This window comes from Macrobrachium nipponense, chromosome 11 (assembly GCF_015104395.2).
Source record: "Macrobrachium nipponense isolate FS-2020 chromosome 11, ASM1510439v2, whole genome shotgun sequence".
Lineage (NCBI taxonomy): Eukaryota > Metazoa > Arthropoda > Malacostraca > Decapoda > Palaemonidae > Macrobrachium > Macrobrachium nipponense.
Window position 1 is genome coordinate 399293 of NC_061087.1, and position 17967 is coordinate 417259.

The 17967-nt window shown below is 39.1% G+C and overlaps 2 protein-coding genes across 2 annotated transcripts in view; both read left to right on the top strand.

The window, feature by feature from the left end:
• LOC135214849 (elongation factor G, mitochondrial-like) overlaps positions 1 to 17967 on the top strand; it is a gene marked incomplete in the record, with an annotated part of 132881 nt that overhangs the window by 26239 nt on the left and 88675 nt on the right.
• Positions 7559 to 17412, top strand: LOC135214787 (uncharacterized). Its single transcript, XM_064249184.1, has 2 exons — positions 7559 to 10963; positions 14236 to 17412. The coding sequence occupies exons 1-2, from the start codon at positions 10912 to 10914 to the stop codon at positions 15318 to 15320; spliced, it is 1137 nt and encodes a 378-aa protein (XP_064105254.1). The 5' UTR covers positions 7559 to 10911; the 3' UTR covers positions 15321 to 17412.

Here is a 17967-nt window from a genome sequence, read left to right on the forward strand (position 1 = left end):
TTTAAAAATCAGAAATCTTAGTATACCAATTAGACAAACTGCAAAATTTTTAGGTTTAAGTGTGTTTTTGATACTCACTTAAACTGGAAACCTCACATAACATACTTGAAATCAAAATGTAAAAAAGCATTAAATCTAATTAGAAAATTATCAAACACACATTGGGGAGCCGATAGACAAACCCTTACATTACTGTATAAAGCAAAACGTCCTGTCTATAATTGATTACGGTAGTGAAGTATATGGCTCTACGTCAGATGCAACACTGAAAGCATTGGACCCAGTTCATAATGAGGGCCTTAGAATATGTTCAGGAGCCTTTAAATCATCACCGACATCTTCTTTACAGGTGAATGTGGTGAACTACCTCTCTCTCTCCATAGAGAGCTTGTAATAATGAAGAGTGCTTTGAGAATCAAGACAAGCGATTCTCCAACAAAAAAAGAAAAAAATTATTTGAACAAAGAGATATTTTTATTAACAATCATCCCACCCCCTTTTCCAATTAGAGGCTAGACGACTGTTTGAGTCACTAAATGTAAATATACAAATTCCTCCAGTAGTAAAATTACCTCCGCCTTGGACAATGAATAAAATGAAAACTTGCACACAATTGGAATATTTATCAAAAAAAATACTTATATACGCCATCACACCATAGACAACATACAATAGAGCATATAAAACCGAAAAGTCCACATTATGCAATATACACAGATGGATCTAAATCGGAACATGGAGTGGGATATGCTGCAGTGTCCCAGGAAAGAATCATATCAGTTCTCTCTACCCAATACAGCTTCAATATTCACAGCGAGCTTTGCGCAAATCCGCCTCAGCCATAAGAATAAATTAAGAAACATCACTAAATAATTTTGTGATTTTTAGTGACTCAAGAAGTGCCATAGAAGCCATCCAGAGTTATAAACCAAAAAAAATAATATTGTACAACAATTAAATTATCACTTCACAAATTAGATATTATTGGGAAAAAAGTAGAAATATGTTGGATCCCTGCCCATGTAGGGATCAAGGAAATGAAGACGCTGACAAAGCAGCCAAAGAAGCAAATCAAATGACAAGATCAAGTGTGAATCTCCCTATGAGTGATTATGTAACATACATAAAGATGGGTATTATAAGAAAATGGCAAACATATTTGGAATGAAGAGCAGAAAATAACAAATTAAAGCAAATAAAACCTGAAGTAGGAAAGTGGAGTCATCATATTCAGAGAGAAAGACATGAACAAGTAATTCTGACACGTCTCCGTATAGGCCATACCCGTCTGACAACATAGGACTTAATGAGCAACCCACGTAGCTCAGCTCCTGAGTGCGCAGAGTGCAGGGAGGTTATAACTGTCAAACACATGTATGCGAATGCCCAAAGTACAACCAGCAACGACTGCGACACTGGAAAACAGATCTATGAAAGAAATCTTGTCAGAATCCTCTGCATTTTCAGTTCATGCCCATTTTTAAGTCTTAAAGAAGTGCAATTTAGTGATAAAATATAAATCTAAGTAAACTTTGAAAATACGAAAATTATTAGACTAATGAATGAACAAAACAAAAACATTCTTTCAGTTTTCTTCTGAGATTGAAAAAGAAACCCACAAATTCAATTTGTAAATTGCTTTATTCTAAGATTTTACATTTAGTTTTACTCCACACTCGAGTACTTTCAGGCCCTTCTGTGCCCATTCTCAAGAGATGTTGGGATGTAGCCTGGGTCAAGGCCCAGCAAGTCTTCTGACGATGAATAAACAAACTTTTAAATGTTACTTAACTTATTCTGATTTTATTTTTTTATGCAAAATATGGATATATGAGTAAATGTATTTATAGTGTGCATGTGTTCCTGTGTGAGTGTGTGCCTTTGTGCAGTTTTTAGTTTAATTTTCAACTCATTTCGTCATCACACCGAAAAAAAACAAAACTTCGGTTCCAGAGCTTTGCCTCTGGCCTAGACATGGTTTTTTTTAATTTTAATCTAATCCTTCGGGCCAGCCCTATGAGAGCTGAAAGTCAGCTCAGTGGTCTGGTTAAACTACTTTAATAATAATAATAATAATAACTGCTTAAAGCCCTTCACCTTGTGAAGAGAGGCGCTCTCCTCAGGTGACTCATTCTTCTCCCAACATTATGGGACAAAGATTATCAAACTAGGAAGTCAATGAGGGTGCAGGTCTTTCAGATTACAAAACCTTAGCACCCTTTTATTGCATGAATTCGGAGAGTCTCTTGAGTCCTGCACACCCCTCCTTCTCCTAGTTCTTTACTATTAAGGGGATTATAAATTATCCTCTTCTATAGATATTTGCAGCAAACCATTTTTCATTATTTGATTTGAGGCTCTTTCAAATAATAGAGGGAATGGGATCCTTTTTTGGACCTCAGATTCTGTGTTCCGACAAGATGGAACTGCTCCTCGTTAAACTTCTTTGAGAAATTTTATGAGGTAATTCTTTGTTTCTCTTGGTCCTAAACGACCAAGAAGACAAGTGAATTTTTTGTGCATTGGAATCTCGCATCAGATTCTATGGGTTCTTGCCAGCATAGTATGTCTGGTAAAAGAACTAAAACCCTCTATTCCTGACTCAACGCTTTCAGATAGAGGTCCCGTTGTCCAGGCAGGGTACTTACGTTTTCATCTACAGATAATGGTTTAAACGTTTGCCTACAGAGTCTTTGGGATGCGATGAGGGCTCAAAATGCTTCCCAGAAGGTATTCAGAGGGATACAATAAAGAGCTAGAAATCAGGAGTCCTCCCAATTTCAGCTCGGAGTCTCCTTCGACTTCCAGGCTCCTTCCCTTCCTTCGGACAAGGATAGGGAAGATTCTGCAACGAGGAACCTCATCAACATGTAAGAAGAGATCTCGTTAGCAACGAAGTAACTCAAGAAGGATCCTTCCTCGGAGGAAGACTCTTATCTCTCGTACTGTTAGATATCCTATCATCTAATGGATGTAGCTGACTACAACATCGCCTCCCCTTGCCGGAGAGGCCAAAAGCTCAAAGTGGAAGAATTTCTTCCACCCTTCTCCAGTCTCCTGATAAACTATTGTGGATGTTCAGGACTTGCGGACAATGTAGCGCCAACTAGGCGCCAAATGCCAAAACAGGCGTAAAAAACGCCAGATGCAGACAGTTTCAATGAACACTGTCATTCCAACTTAGCGCATCTAGAGGCGAACAAATCGGACAGATAAGAGCGTCAGATGTGGACATCGCCAGACATCCTCGAGACTCTACCAAGCTCGAAGCTCCAGCAAGTGGGGAGTAGCCAGCCAGGCTCCAGGCGCCAAAAAGAGCCAGTCTGGAGCCAGGCGCGAAGCTCCTTCCAGGTGCGAGGCGCCAGCCAGGAGTCAGGCGAAAAGCGCCTTACAGACGCTAGGTGACAACCAGGCGTCAGGCGCCAGGCAGGCGCGAGACTCCAGGCAAGCGCCAGGCGCCAGCCAGGCACGAGGCGCCAGGCAGGCGCGAGGCACCAGCTAGGCGCGAGGGACAGGCAGGCACGAGGCGCCAGCCAGGCTCTAGGCTTCATCCAGAACAGATCCATTTCAAAGAAAGCCCTGGTCTTCTTTGAAACAAGTGTGATCGCTAAAGCACTACGTGAGTAACTTGATGATTCCTTCACACAGCTGAGAATTAAAAGCGCATGAAGTGCGAGCTTTTATGAATTCTTGTTCTTTCCTAACAATATGTCATGAGGACATATTAGCTGTCACTTACGGGAGATGCAACTCTTTGTTGACTTCCCATTACACGAAGGAGGTCAAGTTGACCTACGAGAGATCTTTCTCTCTTGGTTATGCGTGTCTACGGATATGTTGCTGGGATAGGGAGCCGACACTGATCCTTACTAGTGAGTTAAATTTTATTTTAACATAGTGTTTTTTCTTTGGGTTGTTTGAAAGGTGTTTGGGGATAACTCTTTTCAAATTAAGCACAAACTCTCGTGTTAGGATCAGGTGATCGGGTTCGGTGTTGTGCTCCTTAATTATGCCACCAGGCATAGGTGTATTGTCATGTAAGTGGATAAGACCCCATTGACAAAAGACCATTAGATTCTGTCGAGTAAGTGGATAAGACCCCATTGACAGATCTACAAGAAATCTTAGCAATAGGTCACATCCTCGCTGAGGCTCTTGAGACGAAGCAGACTCCTAGCAATAGCTAGGAAGTCAACCCTTCGTCTAAACACATAGGAACCAAGGTTTTATGTATTTATTATCTACAACGTATGTTGTTTACCGGTCTATTCAGTAATTAGCTCTCTTACCCTCCAATGGTGTGAATCAGCTATGTATATATCTGACAGGTAAGTTGAATGTATAAAAATGATATTGTTATTGTATAATAAAGTTTTACACATACTTACCTGTCAGATATATACAATTAATTGCCCACCCAACCTCCCCTCAGGAGACAAGTGGAAGAGAAAATCTGATTGAAAACGGGAATGGTTCCTATTCCTGCCACCCAGCGGTAGGCAGGTAGATCACCTGACCTACCTTTAGCGCGTGCCGCAAAATTCGAATTTCTGTCGGGAAGACGGAGTCAATAGCTATGTATATATCTGCCAGGTAAGTTTGTATAAAACTTTATTGTATCATAACAATATCATTTTTCAGTAGATTGATTGATATGAGAGAGAGCAGGCTTTACTCTTGTGCATAACACGCAACGTTTTTTCTTTATGTTAACCCTCTTACGCCGGAGCCCTAAAAATCAAAACGTCTCCCGTATGCCGGGCCTGGTTTGGAGTGAGCGCGGAAGTGGAAAAAATAATTTTTTCAAAAAATTACAGCGCGCGTACTTTTGAAGATTAAGAGTTCATTTTTGGCTCCTTTTTTTGTCATTGCCTGAAGTTTAGAATGCAACCATCAGAAATGAAAAATGATATCATTATCATATGTAAATAATGCGATATATGGTAGCGAAAAAAAAAAATTCATACATAATTGTATTCAAATCACGCTGTGCAGAAAACGGTCAAAGCTAACCAGTTACTTTTTTTTGCGTTGTATTGTACACTAAATTGCAATCATTTTGATATATAATACATTGTAAAACAATAAAAGCAACACCGGAAAAATATTATCACAAAATGATGTACGAATTCGTAACGAGCGGACGTAAAAAAATGTTATTTTCAAAAATTCACCGTAATTCTAAATAATGTTCTAGAGACTTCCAATTTGTTTCAAAATTAATACAAATGATTGAATATTACGATACTGTAAGAGTTTTAGATTAGAATTGCAGATTTCGACCATTTCGGACGAGTTAAATTTGACCGAATGTCGAAATTTTAATATATATATTTTTTTATATGGACATATTTCAAAGATCGAAAAAGCTACAACCTTCAATTATTTTTTATTGCATTCTTCATGAATTTGCGCACATTTTGATATATAAAACTCTATAAAAAGGCTAATATGAAAAGGAGAAAATATAGGATAATGCCATGTACGTATTTCGGAGACTTGCGGCCGCGAATCGGCGCGCGGAGTGAAGAAATATATTTTTCAAAAATTCACCATAAATCACAATATTGTTTTAGAGACTTCAAATTTGTTTTCAAAATGAAGAAAATGACAGAATATTACTAGGCCGTAAGAGTTTTAGCTTACAATTGCATTTTTCAACTATTTCGGTAGAGTCAAATTTGACCGAACGTGGTTTTTTTTCTATTTATCGTGATTTATATGCAAATATTTCGAAAAAAGAGAAAAGCTACAACCTTCAATCATTTTTAGTTGTATTCTACATGAAATTACGCACATTTTCATATATAAAACTTTATGTAACAGCTAATTTTAAATGGTGCAAACATTTCGACAATCGCACAAAAAAATTCTGATTTTTTCGGAAGTTACCGCGCGAACGTAATGTTTTTTTTTTCATAAATTCACCATAAATCGAAATATTGTGCTAGAGACTTCCAAGTCATTGCAAAATGAAGGTAAATGATTGAATATTACTAGAATATAAGAGTTTTAGCTTACAATTGCGTTTTTCGACCATTTCGGTAGAGTCAAAGTTGACCGAAAGTTGAAAATTTTTGCACTTAACGTTATTTATATGAAAAATATTTCAAAACTGATAAAAGCTACAACCATGGGTTGTTTTTTGTTGTATTGTGCCATGAAATTGCGCACATTTCCATATATAAAACTTTATGTAACGGCAAATTGAAAAGGGTGCAAACATTAGGACAATCGCACGGAAAAAATTTATCGGAAGAGTTATCGCACGAACGTAAGGAAAAAGTTTTTTCATAAATTCACCATAAATCGAAATATTGTGCTAGAGACGTCCAATTTGTTGCAAAATGAAGGCAAATGATTGAATATTACTATAATGTAAGAGTTGTAGCTTACAATTGCGTTTCTCGACCATTTCTGTAGAGTCAAAGTTGACCGAAGGTTGAAATTTTTGCACTTATCGTTATTTATATGAAAATATTTCAAAACTGATAAAAGCTACAATCATGAATATTTTTTAGTTGTATTGTGCATGAAATTGCGCACATTTTCATATATAATACTTCATGTAAAGGATAATTTAAAATGGTGCAATAATTATGTCAAAGTGACGAAATAATTTCCGAGATGTGTCACTGATACTTTTTTAGTGCGATAAGAAAGAAAGAAATTCGCGCTTGCGCGCCTGCGACGATTGTAAACAAAACAACGCCTTGATCCGTGAACTCCCAGCATCCCCCAGGCGCGTGATACAAAAAGTTTTCGGCTGGTAGGCCTATAAGTATTTTTTTTTCCGCGAATTTTTAAAAAAACTTTTTTGAGCCGACGTATGATACGTCCAATCGGCATACGGGAGACATTTTGACTCGACGTTTAATACGTCCAATCGGCGTAAGAGGGTTAAAGGCCGACTGTGTCACCTTTTTTGTGTGTGTGGAAGTTTCTTGGATTTGATGTACGTGCTGTTAGTGTGTTAATTCCACTAGTAGTGCCTCTTCAGGAGTCAGGTAGACAGTATATCCTTTGCAGATGTAATCTTGTTTTAATTTTGGGGTATTTTTCTTCCTACCAACTCGTGATGAGCCTGCCATTTTTCATGTTCTAAAGTTATGGATGGTAAATCTTTTGATCTTTCTAATTTTAAAAGATATTTATAGTAGATATTGTAAAGAAATATCTGCCTGCCTGTAAATGCATATTTGTCCCTACCTGAATACAAACTTTCGGTCTTTACATAGGAATTACCTTCAGCGCAAGCTGGAACAGGCTATTCTACACAAGTTTGTTCAGTAGTTGCACTACTAGGGAGAGAGGTGAGGGGTACCCTCACCACCTCCTTTCACTGAGTTGTGTAACCACTTGCCTTATACAGTTGAGAGCAGACAATATTACCTTCCTCTGCCTCATTCCTTCCTGACTGTTCTTCTGTTATTTCATCGTGGTTTTTTACTTCCTTTTTGTTGTGATTGAACATTGCCTTTCAGTTTTACTGTGCTTGTTCAATATATATTCATAACTGGGCTTTACCATCCGTAGGGTTTGCAGCGCCTTTGTCTGGTTATCGGTGGCTTAGGCTAAGTTCTGAGACCGCCTCGTAAAATACAAACATAATGAATATGCATCTTTTCCTTGGCTCTTTTAGAAAGTTATCCAATACTTCATAGTATCCAATAATACTGTATGTAGTCTTATATTACTATAGTATTATAAAGTACAAGCAAACCGATCATGTTTTGGCTTGAAAAAATAAGGTGATGGCAGAGGTAAGATCATTTTGCCATATTTAACTCCATTCAAAGCAATTTTTGTGTTTCTTTTTAGCATGAATTAATCTCTAGAAACTCTATTCATATGTGACAAGGTTATTTTTTGTTATATGAAGTATGTTTAAGTTGAAATATGACTTAAGTAAGTCTAGTTGTGAACTAGACTTAGTTATTTTTTTTGGTAATAGATGGCACCATTGTCTGGTTGTCAGTACTTAGCCTAAGCGCCGAGAGACAATCATAAAATACAAACATAATGAATAGGCATCTTTTCCTTGGCTCTTTTAAGAAGTTATGCTTTACTTCACTGTATCCAATAATACTGTATGTAGTCTTATATTACTATAGTATTATAAAATTCAAAGCAATCAATGTTTTGGTTTGGAAAAATTAGCTGAAGTCAGAGGCAGGGTTATTTTGTCCTATGTAACTTGATTCAGAGTGATTTTCTTGCTTCCTGCTTCTGTTTAGTGTAAATAGATCCCTCAAAACTATGTATATGGGACAAGGTTGTTTTTTCGTTATGTGAAGTGCTTTTAAGTTGAAATGTGTCCTATCATCATAGGGCAACTCCTCTGATGAGTAGCATACTGATTGTATGTCATCATAAGGGATCATCTCATAGGAAGTCTCTACTGTTGAAGATGCGCATTTCCTGGGCAGCTAAAGAACATATCTTTGCTGATTATTTTGTCTTAGGACATCCCTATGGGGTATCCTATTATCTTTTTTGTCTGCTTGGAAGACCTATGTTAGACCTCTTCATGGTCCCAGAATTGTTCATTGGAAAAGAAGACTCCTTTCTGCCGAAATCACCACTCCTTTAACAGTCAAGATGCACCAGTGTGCGGTTGACACCTCTGTGGAGTAGCTCGTGGTCAGATACGTTCCAGGCAGGAGGAATGTGGTGGCCAACAATCTAGCCGTTGGAGTAGTCCTATGTATGGAATGGTATCTGCACCAGGATGTAGTGGTCTCATCTTTTTATCTTTTGGAAAGACTCATGATAGACCTCTTTGCCATTCGTTTCAACAGGAAGCTGGAGATCTACTTCATGGTGGTTCAGGATCCTCCTCCTCAAGCAGAGGACACTCTTCAGCATCCTTTGTACAATCTCCAGGTGTATGCCTTCCCTCAGTTCCTCCTGATCCATCAGGTGCTGAACAGAGTAATGGGTTCTAGGAATTTCAGGACATCCTAGCTGGTGCCTTTGTGTCCACGGGGAGTGGTTCCCAGTACTTCTGTATCTTCTGTCAGCAGTTCCGAGAGAATTCCTCCATGGAACCTCTTTTGCCAGCTTTATGTGGAAAGGTTCCACCTGTCGGTAAGATCTCTGTTGCTTCACGGCTGGAGACTGTCGAGTATCTCCTAAGAGTGTGAGGCTTTTCTCGCAAAGCAGCAGGCCAGGTGTCCAGCTATCTCAGGAGGTCTTCGTCAGCAGTTTACCAGGGCAAGTGGGCTGGCTACTGTGGTTGGGGTCGTCGATAGTGTTTCTCTCCACTCTGAGCTTCAGTGAGCTGATAGTGGATTTCTAATCTTTCACAGAACGAAAAGCTCTTTCTTTCTCAGCATTCAAGGGCTACAGGGCCACCTTGGGGTTGATCCTGCGCCTGGTAAATCTTGATGTTGTTCAGGAGTTTTGAATAGTCCTGTTCAACAAGAGAGCTCAAGCCTGCGGTGTGGGATCATGCTCTGATCATGAGTAGTCTCACTCAAACTCCATTCAAACTACTACGTCAGAGCCTGAGTGGCATGGTCGGTATGGTGTTAGCTTGCCACCTCGGTGACCGCGAGTTCAATTCTCAGACGTTCCTTTGAGGGGTGAGATATGTTTATTTCTGGTGATAAAAGTTCACTCTCGACGTGGTTCGGAAATCACATAAAGTCATGTGTCCCATTGCTGAATAACCACTTGATCCATGCAATGTAAAAACACCATACAAAAAAAAAAAAAAAAAAAAAAAAAAAAAAAAAAAAAAAAAACTACGTCAATCGTCAGTCAGGAATCTGACTCTAAAGACAGTTTTCCTGTTGGCCTTGGCTTCCTAGAAGAGAGTTGGTGAGGCTTCATGGCCCAAGTTTGACAGTAAAAACACCAGAGGTTGGAGGTCTGGCCTTCGAATTTGTCCAGGAATTTGTAAGCAAGACTGAAAATCCCTCGGTTCATGATGGCAGATTTATCTCTTTTTCATTCATTCCCTGAATGAATTAATGGACAGTGATCAGCAATAGTTTTTGCTGTCTTGTCAGAGCTCTGCAATGCTATCTAAAGGACTCTCCACTTAAGGCCCAGGTGTCGTAGACTTTGTGTTAGCAACGGCTAGTCCAGAATGGAAATTTCCAAGATCTTTTCATTCTGGCTGTGTGAGGTCATTAAGCAGGCATACTCCTCACCTTCTAGTTCTGTCACAGAGTCTGTGCAGGCTAGAGCATACGACATCAGAGGAATGAGTTCCTCCCTGGCATTTAAAAAGCACTTGTCAGTTCATAGAGTTTTGAATACTGGTTCTGGAGAGAGAGGCTTCAGCCTTTCAGACCCACTGGTTTTGCTATGACACACCCCTGGCTCCTCCCCCAGACAGTCGTAAGAGAGCACAAACCACGCCCATCGGGGCGGAGCAACCAGAGACGTGCGAGTTGACAGAACTCAAACCGCCATATTTGAAGTTGACAGGACACAGGCAACACCTGTTACACCTCACCATTACTACAACCCTCCCCTAATCATTGTTACGAGGGACAACGACTTCAATCAATTAAAATGTCCAAAAAAGTCGTAGTATCAGCAGATGTGCATAATCTCAGCGAAACTAGCGATGATGACAACATTCCACCGGCACAACCCAAAAAGAAGAGAGGTCCCAAAACGGAAGAAACCAGCCAGGAACCTTCCAATAGTGAAATTCTTCAATTGTTATTATTACAGAATCAAACATTATTGAAACTAGTGGAGAAAGGGTAAGGTTTAATATTCTGTTTTTATATAAAACGTTTTGGATAGCAGCGGATACAGACTGATGACGTCACAAGCATGGCAGTAAAAGGTAAACAATGAGCCGGAACTGACCGTGCGGTAGTTATAATCGTAAAAGTTGAGATTAGATAAATTTCGAGACCGAAGTACATTATCATATAATCCTAAACTATGTGTAAAGTGAGCCTAAACATTATAAGGACTAGATACTTATATGACAAAGGTAATTAATGTTGTAAGGTGAGGTGTTAACTAGTTTTGCCTTACGTTCCAAAGAGCCGAGTAGCCTAACTAGCCTAACTTTTTCTAACTTTGAGTTTAACATACTACGTCAATCTAGGCTACCTATTTAGCCGCTTCCTTCCGCCTATCCCACCGAGATCCTATCGTCGACATTTAACTGGAGGGGTTCCTGTCAAAGGCGGTATAATTGCGCCTACCTCAGCTAATGGGTAGAATTTTATATCATACTCGTTTCCTTTCGATATAATGGTTTACCCCTTACCATGAGGAACTGCATCTTAAGAATTTCTGACAGGTTGGCTATATAGGCTAAATAATATATGATTACTGTAGAGGCTATATAAATTTAAGTATGCAAAAAGAAATGACAATACTCCTCCTCCTAAGCGCCCTCGCCGTAAAAGTAGATTTACCTGAGAATGCAAATGAAGAATTATTTACAACTTATAATGAAGATAGTAGTGACTATGAAGAATTTAACCCGCTTACCTTTTAACAAACCTATTCCTACTATATCTAACAATTTTAATGCTGTGCCCTCCATTCATAGAGATGGGAAAATACAATTAAATGACTCCCTAATTGCATTAACATTAAGTGAAGGAGACAAGAACTCTCATGATCAATTCTTTGTTTGTAATCATAATAAAGAACTTGCAGACCTTTTCAAATTGATAAATTTGCCAAAGTTGAACTTTTGGCCAAGTGGCAGGTTGTTTAATGAAGATTTCAAGAAGAAATTTCACTTTTGATATTGAAAACATTAAAATGGCTATATCTTCTTTTCAAGGGCATGCAGCTCTGGCGCAATTAGCTTACCCCTCCAAGATTAACGATATTGATTTCATTACTAAAGTGATAATTGGGCCTTTCAGGAAACACATTGACCTAATTAAAAGTTTAATCCGCTCATTCAGAAGTAGATCTTTACCCAGGAACCTCAATTTAGATACCAGAGATGCTATTATTAAAGCTGAAACTGATGATATATGGGTCTTATCAGATGATCAAAGGAAAGCTATTGCTTCGTGCTTTCGAGGCGGTCCCCTTCCTAGAGGAGGGGACATTATCTCTAGAGGTGGAAGGTTCAACTTTGGCAAGCATCAGGGCTTCCCCAGAGGGAAATTTAACTTTTACAGAGGATTCAGGGGAAGCTTTGGGTTCAGGAATAGGTTCAATCCCTACAGGCGAGGTATCAAGAGAGGTGGCCGAAGAGGGGGAAGGAGTACAGGGGGACAGACCGCAATTAATTCAGACGTCAAAGATAAGAAACAAAACTAATTATGCTTTGATTCTTAATACCATCGAACCCTGCTCGGACCAAGAGGAAAATAACCTGGAGCTACACAGTAAAGATAAAAATTTGGCAAATGTACCCACGAACAATTCAATGATATTGGAAGAGTTAAATTTCCCTACAGAAGCCTCTAGCTCCAAGGAAACCTCTCACGCCCCTCCAGTAAGTGGGATAGGTAGGTCATTGACAAATAAATTAAAAAATTGGCAAAAACTCCCAAATTCTTCTTTTGCATGCAACTTGATCAGTAAGGGTGTGAGACTCCCGGGAATTTACCAATAAAAATAAGGCTCAAAAGACTTTGAAAAGATTTGGGGTTGATAGATATTATTCTCCTAGCAAGAGAATAATACTAGAGAGAGAATGTAACAGATTACTAGACCTAGGGGTAATAGAACAAATTAACAGAAATTCTTTCTACTACTATAACCACATATTTTACAAGCTTAAACCCGATGGGAGCATTCGCCTAATCTTCGATATGAAATGCCTTAATACCATGATCAAGAAACCTTCTTTCTCTATGCTGAAACCTAAAACTATATTCCCTTATTTGCATTTAAACAACTGGGCATGTAGACTTGATTTAAAGGACGCTTATTGGCACGTCCCTCTTCATTCAAGTGCTCAAAGATTCTTAACGTTCAAATCAGGAAAGCGTAAATTCAATGGACGTTGTTCCCTTCGGGCTTAAAGACAGCTCCCTACATCTTTTCCAAACTAATGTACACAGTAGTTAAATACATTAGGAAGAAATATAATATACTCATCTTTAACTATTTAGATGATATACTCATATTGGCAGATGACTTTCACAAATGCGAGGCTCACACCCAAATAATCATTGAAGTGCTCACGGAGCTGGGTTGGCAAATATCTATTAAAAAGTCTGTTATTCATCCAGTGCAAAAGATAGAGTTTCTGGGAGTTCATTATAACTTGGAGAACAAAACAATGAGACCAATGCAGAAAAACATTGATAAATGTATTAGGCTTGCCAATACAGTATCCAACTTGAACAGATCTGACCTTAAATTATATCAAAGATTGATAGGATCACTTAACTTCTGTTCCTACTACACCTTTTATGGTAGATACCATCTTAAATTCCTTCACAGGTTCCATAGATATTTTGCTAAAGGATATAGAATCATTCCTCCTTCTTTCAAATCCTTTCTAGAAGAATGGAAACAGACTAACATGTATAGTGATATAAACATTCCTAATAATCAAGTAGATCTAGAACTATTCACAGATGCATCCAACTTTGGCTGGGGTGGAGCATTAGTAGGAGAACATGGCATACTCTCAACTAATAATACATGGCTACAAAATGAGAATACTCTGCACATTAACATTAGAGAACTACTTGCATGCATTTACTGTATAAAACACTTCAGAGACAAACTAAGAAACAAAGTAGTACTAATTCACATAGATTCACAAGTAACAAACTGTTGGGTCAAAAAACATGGTAGCATTAGGAACAAATCGGCCCAGGAGGCCATCAAAGTGTTACTAAACATCAAAGGAAAATACAACATAGACATTCAAACTAAATGGATTAAAGGGAAAAGCAATGTGATGGCTGATTCCCTATCGAGAGACTTTGGTTCCATACATCCAGAAGCCACTCTTGACGATAATCTATTCAATTTAATTTGCACAGATATGAATTTCTTTCCTGAAATAGACCTTTTCACCAATGGCTTTAACCCAGTGCTTGGCTTAATGCCTAAATCCTATATATATTCACCAATGGCTTTAATTCTAAATGTAAAAGATTTTGTTCTTCTGTACCCAACACAAAAGCAATCAGTAATAATGCTCTTCACATTAGCTGGGAAGGTTCTTCTCCTCTTTATGCTTTTCCCCCAGGCTTCTTACTGCATAAAGTTGCTTTTAAGATATATAACGAATGTAATAACAACATGCTCTTCTGCACTATTTCCCAGGAAACGGAACCATGGATTCCCCTAGTCAAGACAGTCTCCAAGGAATACCGGAAGTACAAAGTCAAAGCAGAAGGCTGCCAGATACTTCATATGGACTGTACCTTACCCTTAGTGCAACACCACTTAAATTTGATCGCCTTCAGAATATAAAAGATCAACTACCTTCCATATTTCCTCCAGAGATATGCAACAAAATTACTTCCAATTTACGAGACAGCTCCATGGCCAAATACCAAAATCTCTTCAGTAGCTTTAAAGAGTTCATACACAATAAATATGGAAGTAACAACAAGTTCCCTCTTTTATCAGTGCTACTCTATTTTAACGAATTAATAGACAAGGGCCTAGCATACAACACACTTAAAGGATACCGAGCTGCTCTTGGACCAGTTTTGAAGGGATACTTTCCCAATTATTGTCTAGCAGAAGACAAGTATATTAAAGCTATGCTTGATGGAGTAAATAGAAGAAGACCCAGCAATTCTCATCAATTTCCAGGCTGGGATCTTGATAAAGTGGTTTCCTTCCTCAACACTACAAGAGATGATTCTATGCTGCTCATGATTCAGAAGACCTTATTCCTCGTAGCGTTGGCTTGCCCATTGAGAGCTAACCAATTTAATCATCTATGTATCTCCAGGAGCACTTTCACGCCAGAAACCATTGTGTTAAGAAACCACCCTTCCTTCATGGCCAAGAATCAGAGAAACAATTACACGCCTATTGAATTCAGCTTTAGGTGTCACCCTACCAAGCCAAAAATTTGTCCAGTTAGACAATTAAACTTTTATCTGAAGTACACAAATAAAATCTGTGCAGAAAGGAACATAGATAGGGAAGACCATATTTGGCTGGATGAAAACTTCAAGATCATGTCCCTTCCAAAGATGAGGCAGCTATTCAGGGACTGTATTTTCAGAGCTGATCCCAATGCCAGAAAACACTCCACCAATTTCCACTCTATCAGAGGTCAAGCAGCTTCAAGGATGATGTATAATGGAGTTACGCTGCAAGAGATAATGACTAGAATGAATTGGAAAAGCAACTCTGTATTTGGGTCATTTTATGCTCTCCTCGGTCTATAGGGAGCTTTCGATGCAGTCGTTGCAGGTCTTCATCTTCATGCCCCCTGAAGTATCATGTGAGCAAAACCAGTGGGTCTGAAAGGCTGAAGCCTCTCTCTCTAGAACTGACAGTTTACTTGTGAACCTAAGTTCTGGAGAGAAGAGGCGAGGCCTTTCAGACCCAGGGTCTAGTTCACCCTCCGACCCTACCCCCGTAACCGAGGAGACCATTCTGGAGGAAATAAAGGATTTGTAAAGTAATTACAAAAGTCAACAGCTTACATGTTTATGAAGGTCAACCATAACATTTTTCAATTATTCATAAATTTCTTTAAGGTATACTTAGACTCTTATCCTTGCATTTAGAGGAGATGCAACTTTTAGGTAACAAGATAGGAATATCTTGGAAAGGGGAGGTGAACTACTGTCACATTATATTATCTTAGAATATAAAGAGGAATGGGAAATATTAAAATTCACAAATTGGAACTTTAAGTTACTACTTGCAGTAATTTGCAATCTCAAATAAATCTCACAACAGGAAAATGGAATGGTAAGTACAGATATACTTCATAGCAACTTGCAACTTCAAATATGGCGGTTTGAGTTCTGTCAACTCGCACGTCTCTGGTTGCTCCGCCCCGATGGGCGTGGTTTGTGCTCTCTTACGACTGTCTGGGGGAGGAGCCAGGGGTGTGTCATAGCAAAACCAGTGGGTCTGAAAGGCCTCGCCTCTTCTCTCCAGAACTTAGGTTCACAAGTAAACTGTCAGTTCCTGGCTTCAGCAGACCACGTTCACTTCCTTTTCTTGAAGGACATTGCCCACAGGTTCTTGGACACTTTTACTTGTGTCCGGTGGCGGCTGCCCAACAAGTTGTGTAGCTCATTCAGTTCCAGTAGCAGGACATTTGCATCATATCTAAGATGATTGTGCGGGAGAGAGAATAAGGAAGATGGGTGGTTACCTTCTTTCTTTTTTTCGTCTCTTCATCCTGCAGGCGGGTTTAAGAATAACACTTCATAAACTGGAACTGGTCTGATATTGGTGAGTGTGGCAGCCATACTGTTTGCAGTTATTTGGTATTTTCCTATACAATAAACAAATCTGCTTCTCAGTAGCACTTACTCTTGTATCTGACAAGGGGAGGAAATCTGGACAAGTCTCATTGTGTTTAATCCCAGCAGGCTGAGTTTTTAGGTATCGCTCATCTATTCTTTCACAGGCTTAGACCCCCTTCTTTAGAACTCAATCTATTAGGAAGGGTGGTCAGGCGGGCTGAACCCCCAGCAGGTTCTGGGTACTTTTACCTCCCTCCAATTTTAAGACGATCCTATTGTTAAAACTGAAGGTTTGTTCCGCGTATGAGCAAATGACAATCTTTTAATCAATTTGTATAATTGACGTTAACTCAAATGGCATATGCAGTGTCAAACGAGGATGGCTATTATGTTCCAGCCCAGAGCTCACAAAGTTAGGGGCATTGTGCCCTTCCTCGCATTCAAGAAAAATTAGTCAGTATATCAGGTGCTGAGAGCACAACTGTGGTCGCGTCTGAACGTTCACATCCTTTTACCGGAGGGACATGGCTCATAGGTCTTTGGACACCTTTTTCTTGGGTCCTGTGGTGGCTGCTCAACAAGTTTTGTAGCTCATCCAGTTCCCCTAGCAGGACAATTAGCATCTGGTCCAAGATGTACGGGTAATGTAAGTGAAAGTGTGTGTGTGTGTGTGTGTGTGTGTGTGTGTGTGTGTGTGTGTGTGTGTGTGTGTGTTTGCTCCCACCATTCTCCTCGTACCTTCCTCTCACGGTGGGCAGAGGATAGGTTCCCAGAACGTCATACACTGGACGGACACAGATGCAGGTGAGTGATCAGCCTTTCTGTTTTTTCATTGTTATAATCTAATAGAAGCAAATCCTACCCTTTCTCTAGCCAGGCAGGGAGAGGGGCGGACAATAAAACTAACTCGTTACTTTTCTTAACTTTATTGTCTCCAACACAATGTTCTTCAAAGCTTTTTTTGGAGTAATGCTACTTTTAAACCCATTGCTTTGAAAAGCCCAGAAGTCTCACTGTCAAGCACACTTTTGTTTCCATGAGTGTGGCACTGATTCCTTTGCTTGACATTGCACAACCAGGAAAAAGTCCTAGGTGAGACGAACCTCTAGTCGGTTAGGAAGTCTACTCAGATCTTCTCATCAATTAGTAAGTCTTCTTATGTAAAGACTGATGGTTGTATTCGTGTAGGAACAAATGATAAATGTTAAAAGTGGTTTGTGTTACCTGGCCCATAAGACAAGTGGTTATGCGACTTAGCAAAGAGAGGTGGTGCATGGTACCACTCACCTCTCTCACCAGTAGGGCAACTACCAAACAACCTTGTTGTGTAGAATATACTGTTCCAGCTTGCGCTGAAGGTAATTGCTATGTAAAGACCTCAGGTTTGTATGTTAGGAAAAATACAAATGACCGTATATTTCCGCGTATAAGGCGACCTTTAGATAAGACGAGGCCAAAAGTCATGGCAAATTTTCATGAATTTATCTCATATCTGTAGTATAGGATGACTTCTAAATTACAAATTGAAATATTTTTTGGAGAAAAGTGATTATTTACAAAAATTAAACAATACAACTATATTAATAATAATGATGACTTAAATAAAAGT